Source organism: Acanthopagrus latus, chromosome 13, assembly GCF_904848185.1.
Source record: "Acanthopagrus latus isolate v.2019 chromosome 13, fAcaLat1.1, whole genome shotgun sequence".
NCBI classification, from domain to species: Eukaryota; Metazoa; Chordata; class Actinopteri; order Spariformes; family Sparidae; genus Acanthopagrus; species Acanthopagrus latus.
Genome location: NC_051051.1, coordinates 4,174,324 through 4,195,063, shown reverse-complemented (window position 1 = coordinate 4,195,063; position 20,740 = coordinate 4,174,324). Strand labels below are relative to the sequence as shown.

At 42.0% G+C, this 20,740-nt stretch overlaps 2 protein-coding genes across 5 annotated transcripts; both read left to right on the top strand.

Moving 5' to 3' along the window:
* Positions 1–1,458: 1,458 nt before the first annotated feature.
* Positions 1,459–16,379, top strand: esrra (estrogen-related receptor alpha). Of its 4 annotated transcripts, none has more exons than XM_037120062.1 (8): positions 1,459–1,987; positions 3,696–3,791; positions 9,039–9,422; positions 9,930–10,046; positions 10,172–10,285; positions 11,030–11,197; positions 11,599–11,868; positions 13,011–16,379. In XM_037120062.1, exons 3-8 carry the CDS (start codon positions 9,044–9,046, stop codon positions 13,262–13,264), a joined length of 1,302 nt encoding a protein of 433 aa, XP_036975957.1. In that variant the 5' UTR covers positions 1,459–1,987; positions 3,696–3,791; positions 9,039–9,043; the 3' UTR covers positions 13,265–16,379. The 4 variants fall into 4 exon arrangements, with proteins under 4 accessions (XP_036975957.1, XP_036975958.1, XP_036975959.1 ...); XM_037120063.1 differs by lacking the exon at positions 1,459–1,987 and adding an exon at positions 3,495–3,513; XM_037120064.1 differs by lacking the exons at positions 1,459–1,987; positions 3,696–3,791 and adding an exon at positions 4,638–4,981.
* A 704-nt stretch (positions 16,380–17,083) lies between these two features.
* On the top strand, positions 17,084–20,308 carry prdx5 (peroxiredoxin 5). Its single transcript, XM_037120067.1, has 6 exons — positions 17,084–17,657; positions 18,789–18,923; positions 19,020–19,151; positions 19,415–19,453; positions 19,539–19,603; positions 19,958–20,308. The coding sequence occupies exons 1-6, from the start codon at positions 17,559–17,561 to the stop codon at positions 20,061–20,063; spliced, it is 576 nt and encodes a 191-aa protein (XP_036975962.1). The 5' UTR covers positions 17,084–17,558; the 3' UTR covers positions 20,064–20,308.
* The last annotated feature ends 432 nt before the right edge of the window (positions 20,309–20,740 follow it).

The following is a 20,740-nucleotide window of genomic DNA, read 5'->3' as shown; positions in this document are numbered from 1 at the left end:
GTCTACACACTGTCACATGCAAAGACAGCTGAATATAGCCTATATATACATACACACTATAACGCAGTAAATCTCAAAACACAGACCGCCTGTAACAAAGTCCAATCCCACGGTTTTTCGAGTGGATCTTTAATGGATGTGGCATGATTCGGATTCGCCTCTAACAGGATGATCATGCAGACTCTGCAGCAGTGTGATGCAGCCCCGCAGAATTGCAGTGTCTGCAGCAGAGACTCGGTGACCTTGATTCAAGGTCGCAATGACACTGCCGTCAGTTTTTCCTCTCATGCGCGCACCACGACAAACCCTGTCCCGAGCCCCGAGCCCGCTGCACACATGTGACCACGCCAAGACACACACACACACACACACACACACACACACACACACACACACACACACACACACACACACACTGCTGTCCTGCACTTATGACACAGCCAGTGTAATGCAATAGTGGCTTTAGCGCTTATTGGTTTTGAACAGACTGGACTATTTGGTCTGTAAATTGCTGCCAGGTGAATGCTGGAGTCTTGTCCAAAGGCGTCACCAGCACGAGCGACTGTATTGTGTTTCAATCCAGCGTCCCTGCTTCTTCTTCTTCTTTTTTCTTCTTTTTTAATTATCTTTTATTGTTAAATTGCTGGACAAGGTTGTCAACTCCTCTCTGGCAACTTGTCTCCTCTCCTCTCGGTGTGCCAGCTGTTCGCAGGCGCATGAGCAGCCTATTTCCAGACGCAGCAGGACGGAAACCCACGTTATTGTCTTTATTATCTACATTGAACGTAAATTAAAAAAAACACACAGCACGCCCTTGAAATCACGTCATTTTATTCACAGCGCTTTCTCGCACTTCTCCTTTTGCTTTCAGACTACTATCCCTTAATTATCTCCCTCCTCTTATCCCACTGATCTCCTGATCTCCTCTTCCCCTGGCTCCTGTCCAGATAGTGTAGTGGTGGAGTGAGCCGGTCAGTGTCACAAGACCGACAGCATGACTATATTTTCCACAGAGGTGTAGTAACGTTAGTCTACTGTAAGGGAACATGCGTGCTGCCTGTTCTTCCGATCCTTTTCCTGCAGAGCGCTACCCCTCAAGCGTGTAACAGAAATAATAATTAAAAAAAAAATATATATATATATATATCCTCACAGCCTCTCATAATATTTAACAGTGTGGCTATTTCAGATTAAAAGCACCAGGATAAATACAATTTTTAAAAAATGCTACACCAGCACAAGGTGCAGAATAAGGTCAATAGAAAGTTACATTAGGATTAACGCAGACTGGGTCATATCTTTTTTTTTTTTTTTCTTCACGAGTTGCAGGCCCGTATTATAATGCTGATGACGTGGGTGGAGGGCGCGTGCGGACGTAACGGAGACTCAGCGGACGCAAATCGGGCAGGGGGCGGGGAGAAGGGGCTGACGTCACTAAGCTGCGTCAAGCTAGCGGGCGAAAGCCAAGGCGGGAACCGGAAGTCGCGTAGCTTGCGCATATTGAATATTAGCAATATTCGCTAATTGTATGATTCTGGTGTGTGTCTGTATGTTGCGTATTTTAAAAGATGGCTTTATTGTTTTAGAATCCAGGTAGCCGTCCAGCAGGAGTGCGTTTAAAAAAGCTCTTACGAGTCGTGAGTTTTATTGTGAAACGCGCTCTTCGCCGGATGTTCGGTGTCCGCCGTTGAAAGTGTTTGACGCCGATGTCCAACTACAACCTCGGTTGTGGCAGCCTTGAAGACGAGAATTTATATATCACCAGCGTACGGAACCGAGCAGGCGGACAAGACGCCGTGTCGCCGGTTGTTGTTATCGCCTCATCTACACGGTTAACGTAGTGATGCGATGTGAGGAACCCCGCGAGGCTTGGACAGCGCCGTTAAACCGGTCAAACCGACAGTGGACTTGCCAGCCGCAGAGACTTGACTGACTTCAGATTAATAAAAAAAAACAACACAACCCTGCGATGTTTTTACATCTCCCAGTAAGTATCTTGCTTTACATTACACCGATAGAGAGAGTGGGTTTGGGCTTTTATTATTATGATTTATTTTGTATCTTATTTTGAAATAGTGGGGATGTCAGCTGTCTGGACGGGAGCCTGATGTGCATGCACGATTCGCCTGGCAGAGCTAAGTTCGCGTGGCCACGTTATTTAAAGGGCGGCACGAACTGCTGAATAAATATTAAGCAAAAAATAAGATTGTGTAATAATGTGCAGTGAAACGCTTCCTGTCCGGATTACACGACATCCGTAGGCTACTGATTGATTCGCACGTAAATAAACGCCGTGACACTCGATGTGATGGCGCTAATCGACGATAAGCCGCACAGAAATGTATATAAAAATATATATATGATATGCATGGTGACTTCTTGAGTAAATTAAGCGTGAAAAGCCCCCTGGAGTGTCCACGATGCAGCAGGATCACAGCGTGTCGTCCTCACTTAAAATGCACGACCACTTCTTCAACTGTACACACTTTTTTTGTGTGTGCATTTAATGTGTGTTTTAACCCTCTATTCTAGCTTTTTTTTTAAAATTTCTATCTCAATACACTGAACTGTGCAAGACCCCCGAGCCTGCTTGACCAGGATTGAGGTCACCGATCTTAAGGCATAATCCACTATTGGCAATTAACCTTTCACCGGTCCGAGATCAGTAGGCAAGGTCACCCCTGGGTGCTGTTCTCTCCGTCTCCACGGTGCGCCGCATCTAAAAAAGCCTCAAACTACACTGAGTTTAATGTACAGTCAAGTGTGATGCCTTATCAGAGTCAATGTCCCCAAACAAGACTATGATAAGATAGCTTTAAAACCATTAAAAGACCAAAAGGAAAAGGACTGGTTTGTGCTCTTTGACGTGTCACTTTATGCATTTATATGGGAAAAGTGCATCAGAAGAATTAGCACAAATACATTTTGTGGTTTGTTTAATCATCTGCAATGATTAAAATCTTCACTTTCATGTCAAATGAAATGTCTTTTAAAATGCCGTCTTAAGGCAAGTAAAGTTCTGGTCACTTGTAAAGAATGAGGCTTGTTTCCACAAATTGCAGTCGTATTGCTCAAGTCTGATGTTGCTTAATATAAATTCTTTGCTGCAATTTGGCTTTAAATGATGTCTTCTTTTCTGCAAAAGCCAGTTGTGTTAACACTCTGAAGCGTAACTGAGACTACGGTATGGTTCAGGATGTAAAGGCTTTATTTATTAATGTATATTAAACTGGTTTCTTCAATTATTTACAGAGAGTTATCGCCAAACTCCGGCTTATGACTTTGTATAAGTGAGAGACAAGGTGTTGGCTTTACTCTGTCTGTCCTTCAAGCATTCCTGCGACTGTGACCTTTGGAGTTTGTCACGCAGCGTAAGGGGGAGGGTACTCGTGCAGCGTGCAGAAACCTGGATAGATACAGTGGAATATGTATCCAAGGAAGGACAAGTCACAGTTACGACCATACGCCTGACTTGCCACAGAGGAAACAAAAACTATTGCCAACACATAGCTGGTGTGTGTCAAGTTTGGCACTGCTATTTATTGTAAAGATCCTTTTAAATCATGGTTATTGTGAGGCGGGACAGTGTGTAGAGTTGTGGCATTTAAAATGACAGGTTGCAGGTGCGAACATGAAAAGCGACTTGGCTGTAAATTCTTTGATGACACTTATAAAAACCTTTTCTTACTTCGCAGGTGTCCTGAGATCTGCACACTTCGACTGAAAGCAATAGCACCTCTTGAGCTGCCGCTGGGAGTCACTGATATATAGGCTTCAACTTCAGCAACCAGGTAATCTGTTTTTTTACATCACCTTTTTCTGTTGATGATGTATTATGTTATGCTTTCTCTAGGATTATTTGTGTTCACTTCCTCCGAGGTCATTCTTATGAGGCTGTGGTGGACTTTTACCTCCATATGTTAATATCTTCTTAAGGAAAACACTGGGGAGGTGTAGGGCTGCAGCAAAATACATATTATAGAAGGATTTTTTCAGGGTATTGGCCTCTAATTTACATCCAGAATTGGCTAAAACAGCATAGTGTGTAAACACAAACACAGAAACGATTGAAGACAGAACTTGAGCTCAGTAGTTGTAAATTGTATAAATCAGAGGTACGCAAATGTCCAGGACCCCTGAATCGACAGTGAAAGCATCCCAGAGTCCATCGTCTAATAACAGTTTTGTTTTTAGATGTTTTACAACAGAAAGTGTGTGAAACTCATGACCAAAAACAGTCATGCATTTTGTCTTTACGTTACTAATGGATAGAAATGGAGTGAAAACATACTCCCTTTTTTCTTCCAGGACCCTTGGGTGTCCCCTTACCCCCACTTTGAGAACCACTGTTATAAATCATTGTGAGCATTTCCCAGAAAATCTTGAAGAGAAATCATAAATATCAATGTAAGCGGGCCTCAGTGGTGCCATAAGTTTAAAGGTCTTTGTTTTTAGGGATGCTTTCTGCAGCAAATGTAAAACTGACTACTTGAATGCAATTTATTAGTAACCTGAGTAATTTATTAGACTTCTGATTCATGTGTCACACTCTGACAGTTGCCAGTCATCTTATTATAGCCTTCTATCAAGTTTACAATCAGGCCTGCACATATTTCTGACCTGTTAGCTCTTAACAGTGACCTTTTTGTGATGCCCCTCCATCATAATAAAGTGTAGTGTAGAGTAATGTCGTGCAAAGTTAAGTGCATTTGCATAAAAGCATAATAAAAGTAGCTTTACACAGTCAGGATGCCTCTTGAGCTCCAGTGTTTCAGCTCCATCCACAATCATCTACCTGCAGTGTGTTTTTAGAGAAAGCCGGATTGTAGCCCGGCCCATCTCCCCCAGCACAGCACACACACAAGCCGACACGAGCTAGCAAAAGGCGCTGGCAGTCTGGCAGAGCGATTTTCTCCTTAAACCTGTGCCATGATATCACGCCGCTGGGAGACTTAAGTGCTATACTAGTCACCGTTATCAGGTAAGATGCAGCCTAGTCCGGGTTAGAGTGACAAAAATAACCCGTCGGCCACAGGAGGAGAGAGCTGGTCAGTCAGGATTAACGCTAGCCGCTGCTAGCTAGCTTAGCTAGCTTGTTGTTGAAGCTAATGCTAACTGCTACGCCAAAAAAAAAGAAGAAGAAGAAAAAAAAAAGAAAAACATGCTGATACGTTTAGTTTACAGCACACACGACGCGTTTCCATGACGAGTTAAAATAGGTAACAGAGCACTTCAGCCCAGCTCACATGCTTTCAGGCACAGTTTAATGTGTTTTTAATCAATATTTAGAGGAACCACGTAGCTGTTATTGCGTGCTTTATAACGTGTTTCTTCACTGACACCGATGATCCACGTTTGGCGAGGCAGATGTGGAAGTGGCCAGAGGTGCACATGGTGGAGGGGTCCTTTTTTCTCTTTAATGTCTACCACGTTGTCTTTCTTTGTTGTTGTTTTTTCCGATTTATCTGGGCTCATGTACAAGCCCTGATGTTGTTGGCTGATCCATTCCCCTCAGCTTGTAAACTCAGTGCAAAGCGAGCTAAACTTTAAACAGGCTAGGATCTGCTGTGACCCCCCTGCTGCTTGCCAAACAGTGCTACAATCAAGTCCAGAGGGGGCAAACTCCACAGAAAGTGTGGACTGCCAGCTACTATAGGAGTGGATTATCTGCGGCAGGACGAAATATGATTAAAGGCACACTTGGCTTGCAGTGAGTGATATCTTGAGAAAGTATTATGTCCCCTCCTGTGCTCAGTGGATGGCAGGTAAAAAGTCTTAATCTACTGCCGTAACTCCCTGTATGAGATACTGTCATGTGTGAATGTAAAACACACGACACTGCCTGTGGTTTTATTTCACAGCGTTGGCATCCAGGAAATTACTCTTAATCTTCATGAAAGCATCAGTGCAGTTTTAGACACCTGAGCTCTGATCACCTTCAAATCACATGTTCGTGCACAGAGTGAAGGATGGAGGTCGAAGTGTTTAGTAGTTTTGATTTACAGTTGTCATTATAGATGTCTATAAATGAGTAATATATAACACATTCGTAGATATGCAGATTGACAGACTTAACAGCACGGGTCAGGATCGAGCTCTGGTTGTTTATATGCCGTAAACACAGTTTGCTGACTGTCAACCAGCGCGTAGTTAATGTATTTAGTGACAGCATGTCAGTGCCTACCTGTAGTGAAATCTGCAAATCAAACAGACAATTACTCAGTTAATTAGGCCGGTGGCAACCCGATCCAGTGTGTACAGAACACACAGCTGAATTTAATGTCGGGGCAAAGGATCCACACACTGAACTGGCTATAAGCAATGCATCTTAAATATTGCAACACTCTGCACACAGATTATCAGCCCAACTGATAACAGAGGAACAAATTGTTAGTAATTACAGTGTATTGCCTTGTATGTGCGTTGTGCACACATGAAAATCTCAAGTCACTCTCAGGTCTTAACTCCATCAACGGCCATTAAGGCTGCAGAGATTTCATCTGGTCATCTTCACACAGTGATCTATCAAGTTGGAACAAGAGCGCAATCGTTGGAGTCTCTGCATTAATGTATCCATTGACGAGTTAAAGCCCGCGGACAGATGTGGCACAAATTACAATTCATGCCATATTGACCGCCTGCCCCCCTTTCACTCGTCTTTTCTGATAACTGAAGCGCTGCTAACTTAACTTTAACAACAGAGGGATCTACATTTGTCATAATTTGCTCAAAAGTCAATTTCAGACAATACAATGAAATATTAACAATTTGTCTTTGTTTGGCTCGACAATGAACTGACTGGGCCTCCTTATAGAGGTGAAATGCAGTAGTTGTACACTCTCACTACACACTTGTGAATGAATTATTGCCATAATTTGGGAACGGCAGAGTAGAGGTCACAAGGAGAGTCTGACCGATCCTCGATTCTTTTGGGCCAATGCTGATACCAATATTAAGGAGTAAGAAAGATTCTGATATTTTTGTCTATATTGTCCGACATTATGAAATACACAGAATATACACATAAATTCCACTTTTTTGACAGCGATCTCTCAAATGTGCTTTGTCAAACACAAGACTCTTTCTCTACATTTCGATAATGAAAAAGTGTATTCGACAACTTATACGCCCCATACTGAGTCCAATACATCTGAGATAGGTTAATATCGCTGATACACCGGTCAGGCTCTGCAAGTTAATACGTTAGGTTAAATATTGATTGAAAATGTGTTGTGTTTATTCCGTCCAAGGCACAATTCTATTTGTATTTGACCTGGAAGGAATGACATTTAAGTGCTAATCATGCACGTCTCTGGTGGTCACCGTGCTCAGTTACTCGAATGCTTGATGGCCATTTGTTACGACTACAGGCGGCTTTTAGTTAAATGATCTTCTTCATAATGGACACGATGTACGACTGACATTAAGAGCCCCGACAGAAGTCGGCTGCTGGAAGGTCACAACTGGACGCTCACTTAAGAAATTAAACCTCTTCTTTCTCTTGTCATAAGGATTTTTGTCATGAGGAGTTCTCTTGTCTCCCTCAGTAAACATCTGGGCAACATTTTGAATCAATACGGTTTAATCAGCGTCTGTCTGTGTTACACTGTCTTAACTTGGTAGCAGTTTGATTCTCACATTTGCCGCAATCTTGACCTTGGATAATCGATTGAAAACCAACAAATCTTGGGCGTTTGAGAGAGACATATTTTTAAGACTTGGAGGTGTATTTCATTGTTGTTCGCACTCTCACAGAGATAGAGGAGGTAATTGTTAGAGATTACTAATAGATTTAATGATATAGTCGGTGATTGTGGCCCCCGCAGTACTGAAACTGTGCCACAGATGTTTCTCGCTCATTTAAGAAGTTATAGGTGCGATATACTGCATATTAACTATAATCTCTCTACTCATGAGCCGCCTGTGTGGTTTGTATTTTAATTTACGGACACGCGTTTCCTCTCATAGCAAGCATGGAGTATTTACCGTGTTTGTTCCTGTAATGAAATAGAGAAGTACAGACAGTGTTTGGCAGGCAGGGTGCTGCAGTGCTCTTACTGCCATACTTGAACAGAAGTTATGTGTCTGAATAGGGAAGAGCGGTCACTGTTCACGAGCATAGCGACCTTCATCCAGTCACCTTGGCTATTTTAATGTCTAGAAATGTCACAGACAAAAGACTTCACACTGCAGGGGATGATTCCAGGACTGTATGGTTTTATTTTAGGCGTGGATGTTTCTGGTTTGGTGAATCTTAGGTGTTTTTTTTTAATATATTTTGATGGCTTATAAAGCCTAACCAAGGAAAAAAATAGCACAAACACCACAGAGATGAAGTGCTGCTTGAGAACAAGAGCGGGAACAAGGAGGTCTTTTGTGACGTTTGTGTGCTCATAATGCAAAAATTCTGTGCTTTACGCAGCTCATGCTTCCAGCTAAGAGATTTGACCATGATCTTAATATAACTGCAGGGAACTTGGTTAGTAGTCACTTGGTGTAGTCGGCCTTTAACTGATCTTAGATGATGGTTTAAATGCCACATGCGGTTGTTTTTTTTACTGGATTAAGGCAACATTAACTTCAGGTCTTCAGCCCCAGTTAGGAAATTTGGATCCATTTTGATTTTGGCTCTTTCCTTCCAAGTCCTGCATTTACCCTCAACCGTGCCATATGGATAATCTGAAGCCATATGTTCAATCAGTAAAGCTTTCTAATAGTTGATGTGAGGGCTTGGAGACTGTGTTGAGGCAGCAGTTTGGTCCTGTGGCGTATGATGTGGCATTACAGACACTTTTCCACCTCTTTTTTTGTTGGAATATAATATGAAGGAATAAAAAATTCAGACACTTAGAAGATTGCAGTGATTGTGATTATGAAGATCTATGCTTTGTACCTGTTCACATGTTCATATTCTGACCTGTGCTGCTCCAAAAGTCTTACTTTTGTCTTGTTTTACCTGGTGGCTTGATAGTAGTTTGAAAAGACGTGAGTTTAAAGGTCAATGCCTTAACCTTTGTTGTGTTTTTTGTCCCCTCTAGGCATCATGTCTTCCAGGGAGCGTCGGTCAGATGTCTACATAAAGGCGGAACCGAGCAGTCCAGAGGGCGGCGGGGGAGGTCGGACCAGCCCCGGCGGAGCCTCCTCAGACTCCTCTCAAAGCGGAGGTGGTGGAACCAGAGGGGACGGCGCTAAGCGTTACTCCCCGCCACTCTACACGCCAGCTCTGCGGTGCCATTTCAAGGACGAGGGTGGCGACGGGGCCGAGGAGGGCTCCACTGGAAACGGAGCAGGGCGATGCAAGTACGCCCTGAGCACGCTGCCCAAGAGGCTGTGTTTAGTCTGTGGGGACGTGGCTTCGGGTTACCACTACGGCGTGGCGTCGTGCGAGGCCTGCAAGGCGTTCTTCAAGAGAACCATCCAAGGTGTGTGTTTCATTTTTTTTTGTAGCAGAACAACAGTGACCACCTAATGTTTTTACTCTGACACCAGATAGTCATCAAGTTAAATGACACTACTGACCACCACCTCCCAGGAAACAATTTGGCAAATTATATTTTAGACCATTATTGGATTATAGTTTTCCACATACAGCTGCTCACTGCCAGGTTTCCATTAAAAGCTTTTATTTAACTTTCAAACATAAGAGCACAAAGTGGGATAGACAAGCCACATAGGATCCCATCATAGACTAATGGTACTATACTTAAACTTGCTTTAGAGCACTGCCACCCCTTCTGGTTTGCACTGGTCTGTTAAACAAGACCAAGAACACTCTACAGTTACATGATTTTTAGCCTGAGTAGACGTTTTAAAGACCAGGAGGATGTAAGAAACAGAAGGAGGTGGTTGTCATCCATATCATATGCTCATTCATACTTGTATTTATTTACCATCCTCTTAACTGTAAAGCTTTCTGTTCCTCTGTTAAGGTAACATCGAATACAGCTGTCCAGCATCGAACGAGTGTGAGATCACCAAGAGGCGCAGAAAGGCTTGTCAGGCATGCCGCTTCACCAAGTGCCTCAAAGTAGGCATGCTGAAAGAGGGTGAGCGCTCTCGGTTCTTTTTCTTTTATTTATTTATATGTGAACAGTCTTTGTGCTGATATTTTAAATGTGCAGTTGTTTTCCCCGCATTGATCTTAGAACTGCTCTGATTTTTCACAATGTAGGAGTCCGTCTTGACAGAGTCAGAGGTGGAAGGCAGAAGTACAAGAGGCGCCCAGAAGTGGAGAATGCAACATACCAGAGTGCCCCTCTACCGCTGACAAAGGAGAGTGAAAAAGGTGGGATTTATATTCTTGCCTTGTCATGAGTGTTTTGTTCTACAACAGGCTGCGTGGTGTAATACTATTAAGAAAATCAGATGAGATGAAACGCAACAACGGCTTATTTTTGGTTTACTATCGGATGGCAGCTGTCAGTCAAAGCGACACGTTTCCCCGCTTGTAAACTATATTCGGTATTTGATTCTCGTCAATCTCTGTTTTAGTTTTTTTTTTTTTTTTGCATTGAAAGGCGTCTTGCTGTTGCTAGGTAAAACAGTATCAGCTGGCATACGGCACTGAGTTTTTACATTTTAAACTTGAGATGCTCAGAGTGTCCGTCAAAAAAATGTGACACTCGGAGCTTACTGGCACCACAACACACACTTGAAGTGGAATCGGTTAGAAAACAGCGCCCTCTACTGCCAGAACATGTCGTTGTACATTTTCAGACAATTCAAGAGTGAATTACCAATATGCACAAATTCTGATGTCCTTGGAGCTGAGCAAGTTCAAAACACAAAATTCTCATTATAAGTCCTAGAAATTAGATTATGTGTCTGTTGACATGAGGTCAGTTAACAGGACTAAAGCCTATTTGAAATATGGTTGTGGTAATCTGCAGCATGAATATAGTGCATTTTATTGCACAGTTAAAACCAGTGCAGAGCAGCATATTTAAAACAAAATGTTACGTATAAGTTAAGATAATGAGAATGATTTGTGCACTAGGTTAATCCATGCTGTGTCTGTTTTGTGACGTAGGTTCCTCCAACATCATCGTGTCCCACCTTCTGGTGGCAGAGCCAGAGAAGTTATTTGCCATGCCCGACCCTCTGCAGCCCGACACAGCCCAGCGCACGCTCACCACCCTTTGTGACCTTGCTGACCGTGAGCTGGTCGTCATCATTGGCTGGGCCAAACACATTCCTGGTAAGAGATGCAGAGAGGATAACATGGAGGTGAAGAGCGAGTGATAGCGTGGAAGGGATGCAGTGATCGAATCTCACAGAGAGAAACTTGCTGCGTCATGTCTGAGTCAGACTTCTGCATTTATTTTTAAGGAACTAGAATACTGAGCTTTATAAACCACCTAATCGGTGTAACAAACTAAATAGGTTAAACAAAATGGTCAGGATAAATAACGTTATCGGTGTGCGTGCTGAGTTAGAAGAGGAGGTTCTCACTGAACTGATGCAGTGTTAAACTGTATCACAAGCTAGAGTTGGTCACCAGCTGCCTACAGTATGTCGCCTCATTCTTTGTAAAGACCATTTGCAAGTCTGCCTCCTCCTCATTTAAAAGCCTCACTCTCTGTGTTTATTCCACTGCAGGCTTCCTGTCACTGTCCCTAGCAGACCAGATGTCCGTGCTGCAGTCAGTGTGGCTGGAGGTGCTGGTGCTGGGTGTAGCGTACCGCTCGCTCGGCTGCGAGGACGAGGTGGTGTTCGCCGAGGATTTTGTCCTTGATGAGGAAATGTCACGTGTTGCTGGACTGACGGAGCTAAACGCAGCAATTAGTCAACTCGCTCGCCGTTTCAGGGCGCTAAACGTGGACCGGGAGGAATTTGTCATGCTAAAAGCCATCGCTCTCACTAATTCAGGTACTTATTCTGGTGAAACTGAAAATTTATACACACATACATGGTTGTACTTAATATTTTGGCAGACCTACATTTACCTGATGACTCCAAACTAATATTACACAACATATTAACAGTGACGTTGTGGGTTTTTCATATCTCTTGCCATGATAAGATCAAAGGGAAACTTCTACTGAAACATCAGGGTTTCCGACATCAGAGGATGCTATTCAATTTTTCTGATAAATATCATTAAGCTTATTACCACCTCGACTAAATACCTAATTTTTCACTCCGTTTCCAGCGAATCAATTAATTTATTAGGTAAAGCATTAACAAAGATTAATTGAATCTAACACATCAGCAACTCCAACCTTTACGAAGGTAACGATGTTCAGTTTTTGTTCCAACCTTTTTTTAGAGAGGTGATCTAGATCTAGTGGCTGCAGTTTGTGGTGCTGCTTAATTATTTTGTCATACTGAGAGGTGTTTGTTAAATTTAGTAGAGCCTGGCCGATACTAACACTGACATTAAGGTGAAAAAACTCACACGATATACACACATTTTAGTTTTTTTGCAACAATCTGGTTATCAAACACTTGTCAAAGTTATGTAAAGGAGGCAGGATATTTAGCAATGCACTTGCAGGAACAGTAAACTTTACTTGGAATTTAATGATTGATAATTAATGATAATTACCTAATGCATCTTTTTCTGCATTATAATCTCTCAAAACAGAACGTTATCACAGCGTGTAGATAGACCTTGTATTGCCAGTGTTCGGTGCTGTAAATGCTACTTCAAAATTAAGAAATAATAATATTTACACCTCTTAATAGTCTTCTAGTCTTTGGCAGGTAAATCTATCTTTGCGAAAACAAACAGTGAAGACTAGAAATAGTTGTGACAGGTTTACCAGTCGTAACCTTTATGTCGACCTCCCTTAAAGAATCACTTAGTATTACTGTCAACAGCAGATCATGCAGCAGGTCCTGCTCGCAGTACAGATCCACTGTTTGTTTTGTAAACAAAGCCTGTCATTAGTTTGTGTTGTCTGTGTGTTACTGGGCAACACAGGCTTTTCTTTCTGTGACAAAAGCTTAGAAAATTAAGAAAACACCCTGCTCTGTGCCTAACCACGCGCTCCCTGCTGTTCTGTCAGACTCTGTTTACATCGAGGACATGGAGGCTGTGCAGAAGCTGCGGGACCTCCTCCACCAGGCCCTGCTGGAGCTGGAATGTCAGCGGCGCCCAGACGATCCCCAGCGGGCAGGACGTCTCCTTTTAACATTGCCTCTCCTCCGACAGACTGCCGGTCGTGCTCTCACCACCTTCTACAGCATCAAGACCCGTGGTGGTGTACCCATGCACAAACTATTCCTGGAGATGCTGGAAGCCATGATGGACTCTCCCTAGAGCCGATAGCAGCAGAAGTAAAGAGGACGCAGAGAAAGACCCAACAGAGACCTAGTCTTCAAGAGTGGATGAGTGGTTTTGTGAGAAAGGAAAGATTATATTAGAGAGTTAATAATGAGGAAAATGGTCCTTTCCCCCTAAGCTACATGGAGAAAGGAAAAGAATATGAGAAATGGAAAACCTTGTAATCATGTCCCAAAGTGGGTCTTGGTTATTTGATAGTAAGATGTAACTGCCAAACTTCTGTAAAAGGCTCCGAGATCAGAGAGTGACAACGTATAACATAAATGCCAGAAAACTTGTCAGTATCAACTATTTTCATGGCGTGTTTCATCACAGCATCGATCTGCAGTTGCACAACCGCTGAAGAACATCATTTAGGTTCCCATGAACAGACTGCAACCATGTGGCTTTTTGAACATTTCAAAAAATAATGCAACATCTTCTCATGAAAGCCATAACAACATATCCGGAGAAAGGCTTGAGGGTCCAGGACAGGGTCAGATTGACATGCACATGGAGTGCTTTTATTTACTATAGTTTAGTGTGCCGTTGTAGGCAAATTCATAGGAATTACTTGCAATATGTTAAAAGCAATATAACAACTCGATTATTGTCTGTCACATTTAAAATGTGGATAAACTGGTGAGACGGCTGCTGTGTGTGTACATCAGTAGTTCTCAGCTCTCAGGAGCCCAAGTGTTGACTTCTTTTTAAATCTAACTTCTAGTAGAAAGGCTGGTGTGGGTCGGGGGGGAAAAGAAAACTCGAGCACTTCTGGGGTTAAATATGGGAGTTGGAAACCACTGGTGTACATAGTCTGTGCAGGATTCTTTATAAAAGGTTGTGCAATCGATTTGTAGTCCAGGAGAAGTGCATATGAAGATTGTGTGCTCGTGAAATGCTCTACTTGGAGGGTAATATATTCAGTGTTGTATGTTAATCCTGTTGGTACACACACACAAAAAAAAACTGGCTTCCATACCAGCAAGTGTGTGCGTTCGTGTGCAGTCTGAACCAATGAGCTACACTGAGATCAGGGAAGAACACGACTCTTTGACATTAAAGCCAGTGTGGCAACAAGAGCGGTTAGAAAAGAAATGCATATGCCTCATCTGCTTTTTTATACTCGCCTCCTCCTCCTCCACTAGACCTAACCACTTCAGCAGCTGTGCTGTCCAGAAACAATGGTCTGACCTCACGGACCTGTTTGATTCGTGGACTATAACGTCGGAACACTAACTCATATGATTGATGCGTGTATGATGAGATTTTTGCTGCATTTTTCTGCAGTGGTGGAGAACTAAGCATAAAAAAAAAAAAAAGATCTCGGTTGTTTCAATGTGAGATCCCTCCTTTGTGTACGTGCATCTGTTGAACTAACTTTAAGTAGCCGTTTTGGGCTCTGGGCTGCAAGAAATGCAACATATGCAACATCTTCCTTTTGGGGTGTTGAAAACTTGTGTCCTGAAAGTCCGCCTCATTGTTCAGCAGGTTTGTATACTTAATATAGAAGTGATCATTGTAGGAAGCTTCACATGCAATGCAAGGCTACAGCATCTGATGGTGACGTCAGATGAGTAAATATAATATTTAGTGGCCAAAGGGCCATTGATCTTTTAGCCATGTACAGTTCCATTTAAATAAAACAGAAACATGCAATTTATAGTGGAAGATAATAAAGCCAGCAAATGTGATAACATTTTCCCCCGTTTTAATTATATTTGTGCAGCTTACAGTGTTCTGAAATTTGTAAAGACTTGAAACTTGCTTTTTCATACATTTTCCTTTCTAGGATTTAAGGGTATTTTATTTACATCCTGACACTGTTGTGGGTTTGGTATTGAATTGAAGCTTTCCATTCAGGATATTATGAATACTAATTGTTTTTGTTTTTTTTTTTAATGTGAGCAGTGGTGTGTTTTCTGAAGCTGATTGTCATTTTTAGGGATCAATTTACTTGGCTCTATAGATTTTAGCAGTATGGTGAGGCTACAGAGGGGCTACCTCAGGAGGCGGAGTAAGCCAGATGGCCAAATAACTGTGGAGACAAATGTAATTGTTGATCTTTTGATTTGTCAATGTTGGGTTTTATTGAATGTCTTGCAGTTGCGCAAAACACCAGAGATAATTTCCTCCTTTTTGTTTTCACAACTTATTTTTTTTTTCTCGGTGTTGACGGCTCACTTGATCATGCTTCATAAGACGCTCCCCGTGGTACAAAGTGTCTCACACTGGAAGGGCTGGCCTGCAGTTGGCATGGTTTCACACGAGCAACGGCGCAAAGTTTGCAAACTTTAGGTCCTTTTTACGCCGGTTCAAATTGAAAACGGTTCGACTTTGGTGGTTCGTAGGTTGCAGCTTACATGTTCCTGACATCTTAAAAAAAAAAGATTTTGTGGTCTCTGATTCGTTGACTAACCTAATTTCTCAGATTGTAATCCCAAATCTGAAGAGAACAAATAAATAGAGATGCCAGAGTCTACTTAGAGCTGTTAACGTTTCTTCATAATAACTTACACGAGGGTTGATTTTTTTTTTTTTTTTTCAATAGCATACAATATGGTTTTAGGTACGCCGGGTTAGGTCGGAGCCAAGGTCATCTGATGTGTCACTGTTAAAAATTATACAGTCATTTGTAGTTTTATTAAATATGTGCGCATTAATATAAATGAGCAATACAATAAATTACCAAACCTCACACATTTCCTTGTATAGCCACAGTGTACATTTAACATTGCCAGTTATAATGAAGAATAGCAACTAAACGTTATATTATTTAGAAGTTCAAATCAATGTTTGTATTTTGAAAAGACTATTTAAATGATTAAATTCTATTTTTTACTCAATTTACTGTTGTTTGTTGACACTGCTTTATTTTTGTGTGTGATATTGGCTGTGAATTTCTGTGTGTAGGCTATTTTTTTTTCTTGTTCTTTTTTTTTTCCGTTTTTGTTTCTTTTTAGATAAAAGCAGTTTGATGTCCTTGTCTAAAACATGTCCACATAAAAATCACTGTGAAAAAGTGAGATCTTCCACTGTCTGACGCAACAGGGAGTGGATTACTGTAGGTGCTTCGTGTTGTGTAATAAATGGACACACCACCACCACCACACATCACCGGTGTCATCTCTCCCTGTGTATATTTATGTATGTATGTGTGTGTTTATTAGATTGGGACAGTGTGATAAAGACTACTGCTGAAAACTCTCAACTTCATGATTAATATTTTGACCGTATTATTATGTGTGTGTGTGTTAATGTTTGCAGCTCTGCATCACTTTGACTGCAGGAGTCAGTTTGGTGAATCGGCAATGAAAGCGGCTATAATAAACCTGACATGTCTGCCAATGACTGTGCACGAGCTAAGGTATTAAACAGGCTCAGGGTTTGTAATCAGCACTACGTTTACTATAGCTAAAGACGGCTACAGCCACCTAACGAGGCACTGTGTCATTTGAGAGAATACATTCAAATTCAGATTTTTAATATTTACAATATTAAAGAGGTAATAGTACATCCAGAGACATGTTTATTTTTCCCATAACCGAGTAAACAAGCTGTTCTCAGAGGAGAATAAGATCCCCAGAGCTCTGTGTGTAGCTAAAAAGGAGGCAGGGTCCGCCACATGTAAACAAAGTAAAATGATTATGGTCTGTTTGTTTATAACATAAAAGGCATAAAAAAAAACAACTGAATAACGCACCTTTAACACTGCTTTGAGTTGAAGCACACATTCAGAAGACTGTTTGTATAGCCAGAAAGGTGGCAGGGTCCGCCACATGTAAACAAAGGTTAGTTTGTTTATATGTCGTTTGTTAAGGCATTAAAACAGGGGGGTTTCCTCTTGTGATTTAAATGTCTTTACCAAATCTACATACTGCACCTTTAATATTTAACATAAGTATTGATAGACAGTTAATATAGAAGATTTGCAAAGTCAGTTTTCCATCTGCTGCGTTCAAATAAATCAGTAAAGGTAAAAACAACGTTGTAGCTCAAGTTGATGAACACCACTTTAGACATGTGGGCTTCTTGCTAGCAGATGGCGCAGTTTATAAAGATTTAGCAGCAGGCCCCAAATCTGGTAGCTCGGGTTAAGTGAGTGAGTCCCGGCAGCCAAACCTCAGGCAGGCAGTGACAGGACAGGTAGAGTTACAGTAAGACGCAGGTCGAGGCGTGTTTTGAGAGTCGGGACGCAGGACACCATATCCTCCCAGAGCTGACATTACTGTGACATATAACTGAACACGGCAGCTAGCTAGCCGGCTAGCTAGTTAAATAGCGAGCCACGATGCTGCTGTCCATTACAGGCTCCCTCATCAGGAACACCCGCGTCGTCCAGCGCGTCCGGCTGATCCACACTTCTCCCATCGCCAGGATGCCGATACAGGTGAGGCTCGCACAGGTGTAGCTTCACGTTAGCCGTGTGTGCTAACATAGCTCGTGCCAAAGACGTTAGGATGTATGTACTTGTACTATTTTACATATAAACAGCTAAAGTTGCTACACCCGAAGCATCGATCTGTCTGTGTAGCTCACCGTGCTAGCTGTCCCTCTTTAAACCGTCGCCATGACAGCCGTTACCTGGGACGACTGAGGTGGTTTTGTTCGGGAAGATCTGGAGTTGATTTGAACGCATCATCATATGCAAAGTGTCAATACAAGAAGCTCCATGTCGTCTGACTCGATCAGCGCCCTGTTATCTAATTATTTACATAATTTCTTTATATTTAGCCACACAGTCACCTCGAAATATATCGTATTGGAAAAACTTTTTGTAGTTCAGAATAAACAGGCGTTGAGACGTTTTTAAATAGCGTCAGTGCATATATTTAAAATAGTGACGTGTAACTCGGGGTTAACTTGCAGCTATGGTTAAAAGTGTGTCACCCAGCTGCCACTGCACACATCTGTCAGCGTTCACGCTTATTTTCATGTGTGTTGTATATTTTATCCTCGTCAGTTCACACCATGTGTGTGGTTTTAAACGTATGTCAGTTAATAGTCCGTCAATGTCAGACTTAATTTTAGGCATTCGGCCATTTTAACGAGTGTCCAGCATGTGATAATGGTGGGTTTTTTTTGTCGCCCCCCGGTGGCCGCAGGCTGAACTGCGCGCCTGAAACAATTCACATCTCAATTATCTGCTCTGCATCTCCCACTGAGGCACCAGGCTGTACTCTCCTGAGAGGGTTAATTACAGACTGGTTTATTCAGATAATCCTCCTGGCGATTAGGTTGAGTGGATGTGGAAATGATTAGTGCTTAGTTGAACTTTCTTGTCGCAGATGTTTGTCTGTACACAAAAATAAAAACAACCGAGCACATCAGTCTGCTTTCTGCAAGAAGCTTCAGCTTTAAAGCGACAACGCAGATACAAAAATAAAATGGTCTGTGTAGTGTTTTGTATGCTGTGAGTGTTTGTCGACACTTTCTTGACATAATGAATCAACAGATTGTATGGTAAATTTGATAATGGTGGTCTACTCTCTTGTTCACTGTCTTCGCAATCCCCCGCCAGGTTGGTGAGCAACTCCCTGCAGTGGAGGTGCAGGAGGGGGAGCCAGGAAATAAGGTGGCTATGGATCAGCTCTTCAAGGGGAAGAAGGGGGTCCTCTTTGCTGTACCTGGTGCATTTACCCCTGGTTGTTCCAAGGTAGAGTCCACGATGTCATTACTTTTTTTTTTTGCAGTTTGCACACAATCTTCTTCTTTGCATCAGCTGACATTGTGATTCTCTGGTTACTTTCAGACTCACCTCCCAGGTTTTGTGGAGCAGGCCGGCGAGTTGAAGAGTAAAGGAATAGAGGAGGTCGCTTGCATTTCTGTCAATGATGCGTTTGTCATGGCTGCCTGGGGAAAAGAGCATGGAACAGATGGCAAGGTATGGACTGCGTAGTTGATACGTAGACATAATTTTAGTGCACTGGCCTGTTTGCACAAGAGAGGCATTCTTACTGCATTCAAGCTTTTGGTTTTTGTGACAACAAGCAAGTCAGTTTAGGGTGTCAGATTCCTTATGGTTTCTGAGTGGCCTTGTTTAAGAATAAAGAGGTTGATGATACAGCAGTGTACTAAAAAGAGACATGAAATGGTCTATAATATTTCTGATATTGATAAAAGTTGACCCTCTACTTTCTCCTGCAGGTTCGGATGCTGGCTGATCCCACTGGAGCTTTTACTAAGGTAAAACTAAATGTCTGGGATATTTTAAGTTACATCTAATGTTACTATGTTCACTCATCTGTCTCTTTCTTTTTCCACCTCTCAGGCAGTTGACCTGTTGCTTGACAATGATCAGATTGTGCAGGTTCTTGGGAACAAGCGATCCAAGAGGTAATGATTGATTGTTGAGCCTTTTTCAGCCTCCCCCAATTCACAGATTCACAGATACATTTGTTTATTGATCTTTTTATTATCATTTAAAGCCAGTTTAAACTCATCACTGTGTTGGAAATCACCTCCTACTCACTATAATAGTGCTTGATATTATTTTTATCACCATTTATTTAAGTGGCACACAGACTGATTTAAGCATTTAGGAGTTATTCAACCTCTGCCACTGGACTCTTTTCATGCTGAAGACATCGCCATTCATTTTTTTTTTTTTTTTTACAGTAGTAGCATTGTAGTCAGTGTCTGGATCCTATTTTTATATTCAGTGTTCATAACAGAGCACTTGTGTTTCAGATATTCGATGTTGGTGGAGGATGGAGTCGTGAAGAAGATCAATGTGGAGCCTGACGGCACTGGGCTGACCTGCAGCCTGGCCTCCAGTATTCTGTCTGACCTGTAGAGTTATTTAGAGCTTAGTAAAAACTGTGAACCCTGAGTTCCTGTAACTGTTGCACTAACAAAGCCCTATCCCAACCCATTACAAGTGCTTCATCCTTTACCCAAAGACGGATGCAAATACAGAGCTGGAAGGTAATTAATGCGCACAACTTTGACATAAATGGCACTCCAGATCAACACACACCATCCTCTGTATACTGTTACATGTGAGTAAATAAAGTTCACCCTGAAAGCAATAATCACCAATTCCCGTATTGCTCATTGTGTGTGTGTGTGTGAGAGAATAAAATATCCCATATAAGAGCTGTGGTGAACAATACATTAGGATAAAATGCCCATTATCAGAATGTGATGAATAGGATATAAATATGTAAGACAGAAGACTATATTTGCAATCTGAGCATTTTTTAAATAAGGGTTTAATACGTATACATGAGTTGGGAGCTGTTCCTATGTGTTGGGTAACTCCTGTATATATTAATCCTTAGTTCTTTTTAGATGACTCAACGCAACTTATTTATTAGTCGCTTGTATTGCAAGAAACAAATTCATGACATAAAACGGGATCAGTGCTTCTTGGATTATCAGAGGAAACCATGAATTGCTGCCGGTGCCTGTGCACCCTTTGCACTTTGCACCCTTGCATTATTGTAACAACTTGTACATACATTATTACAG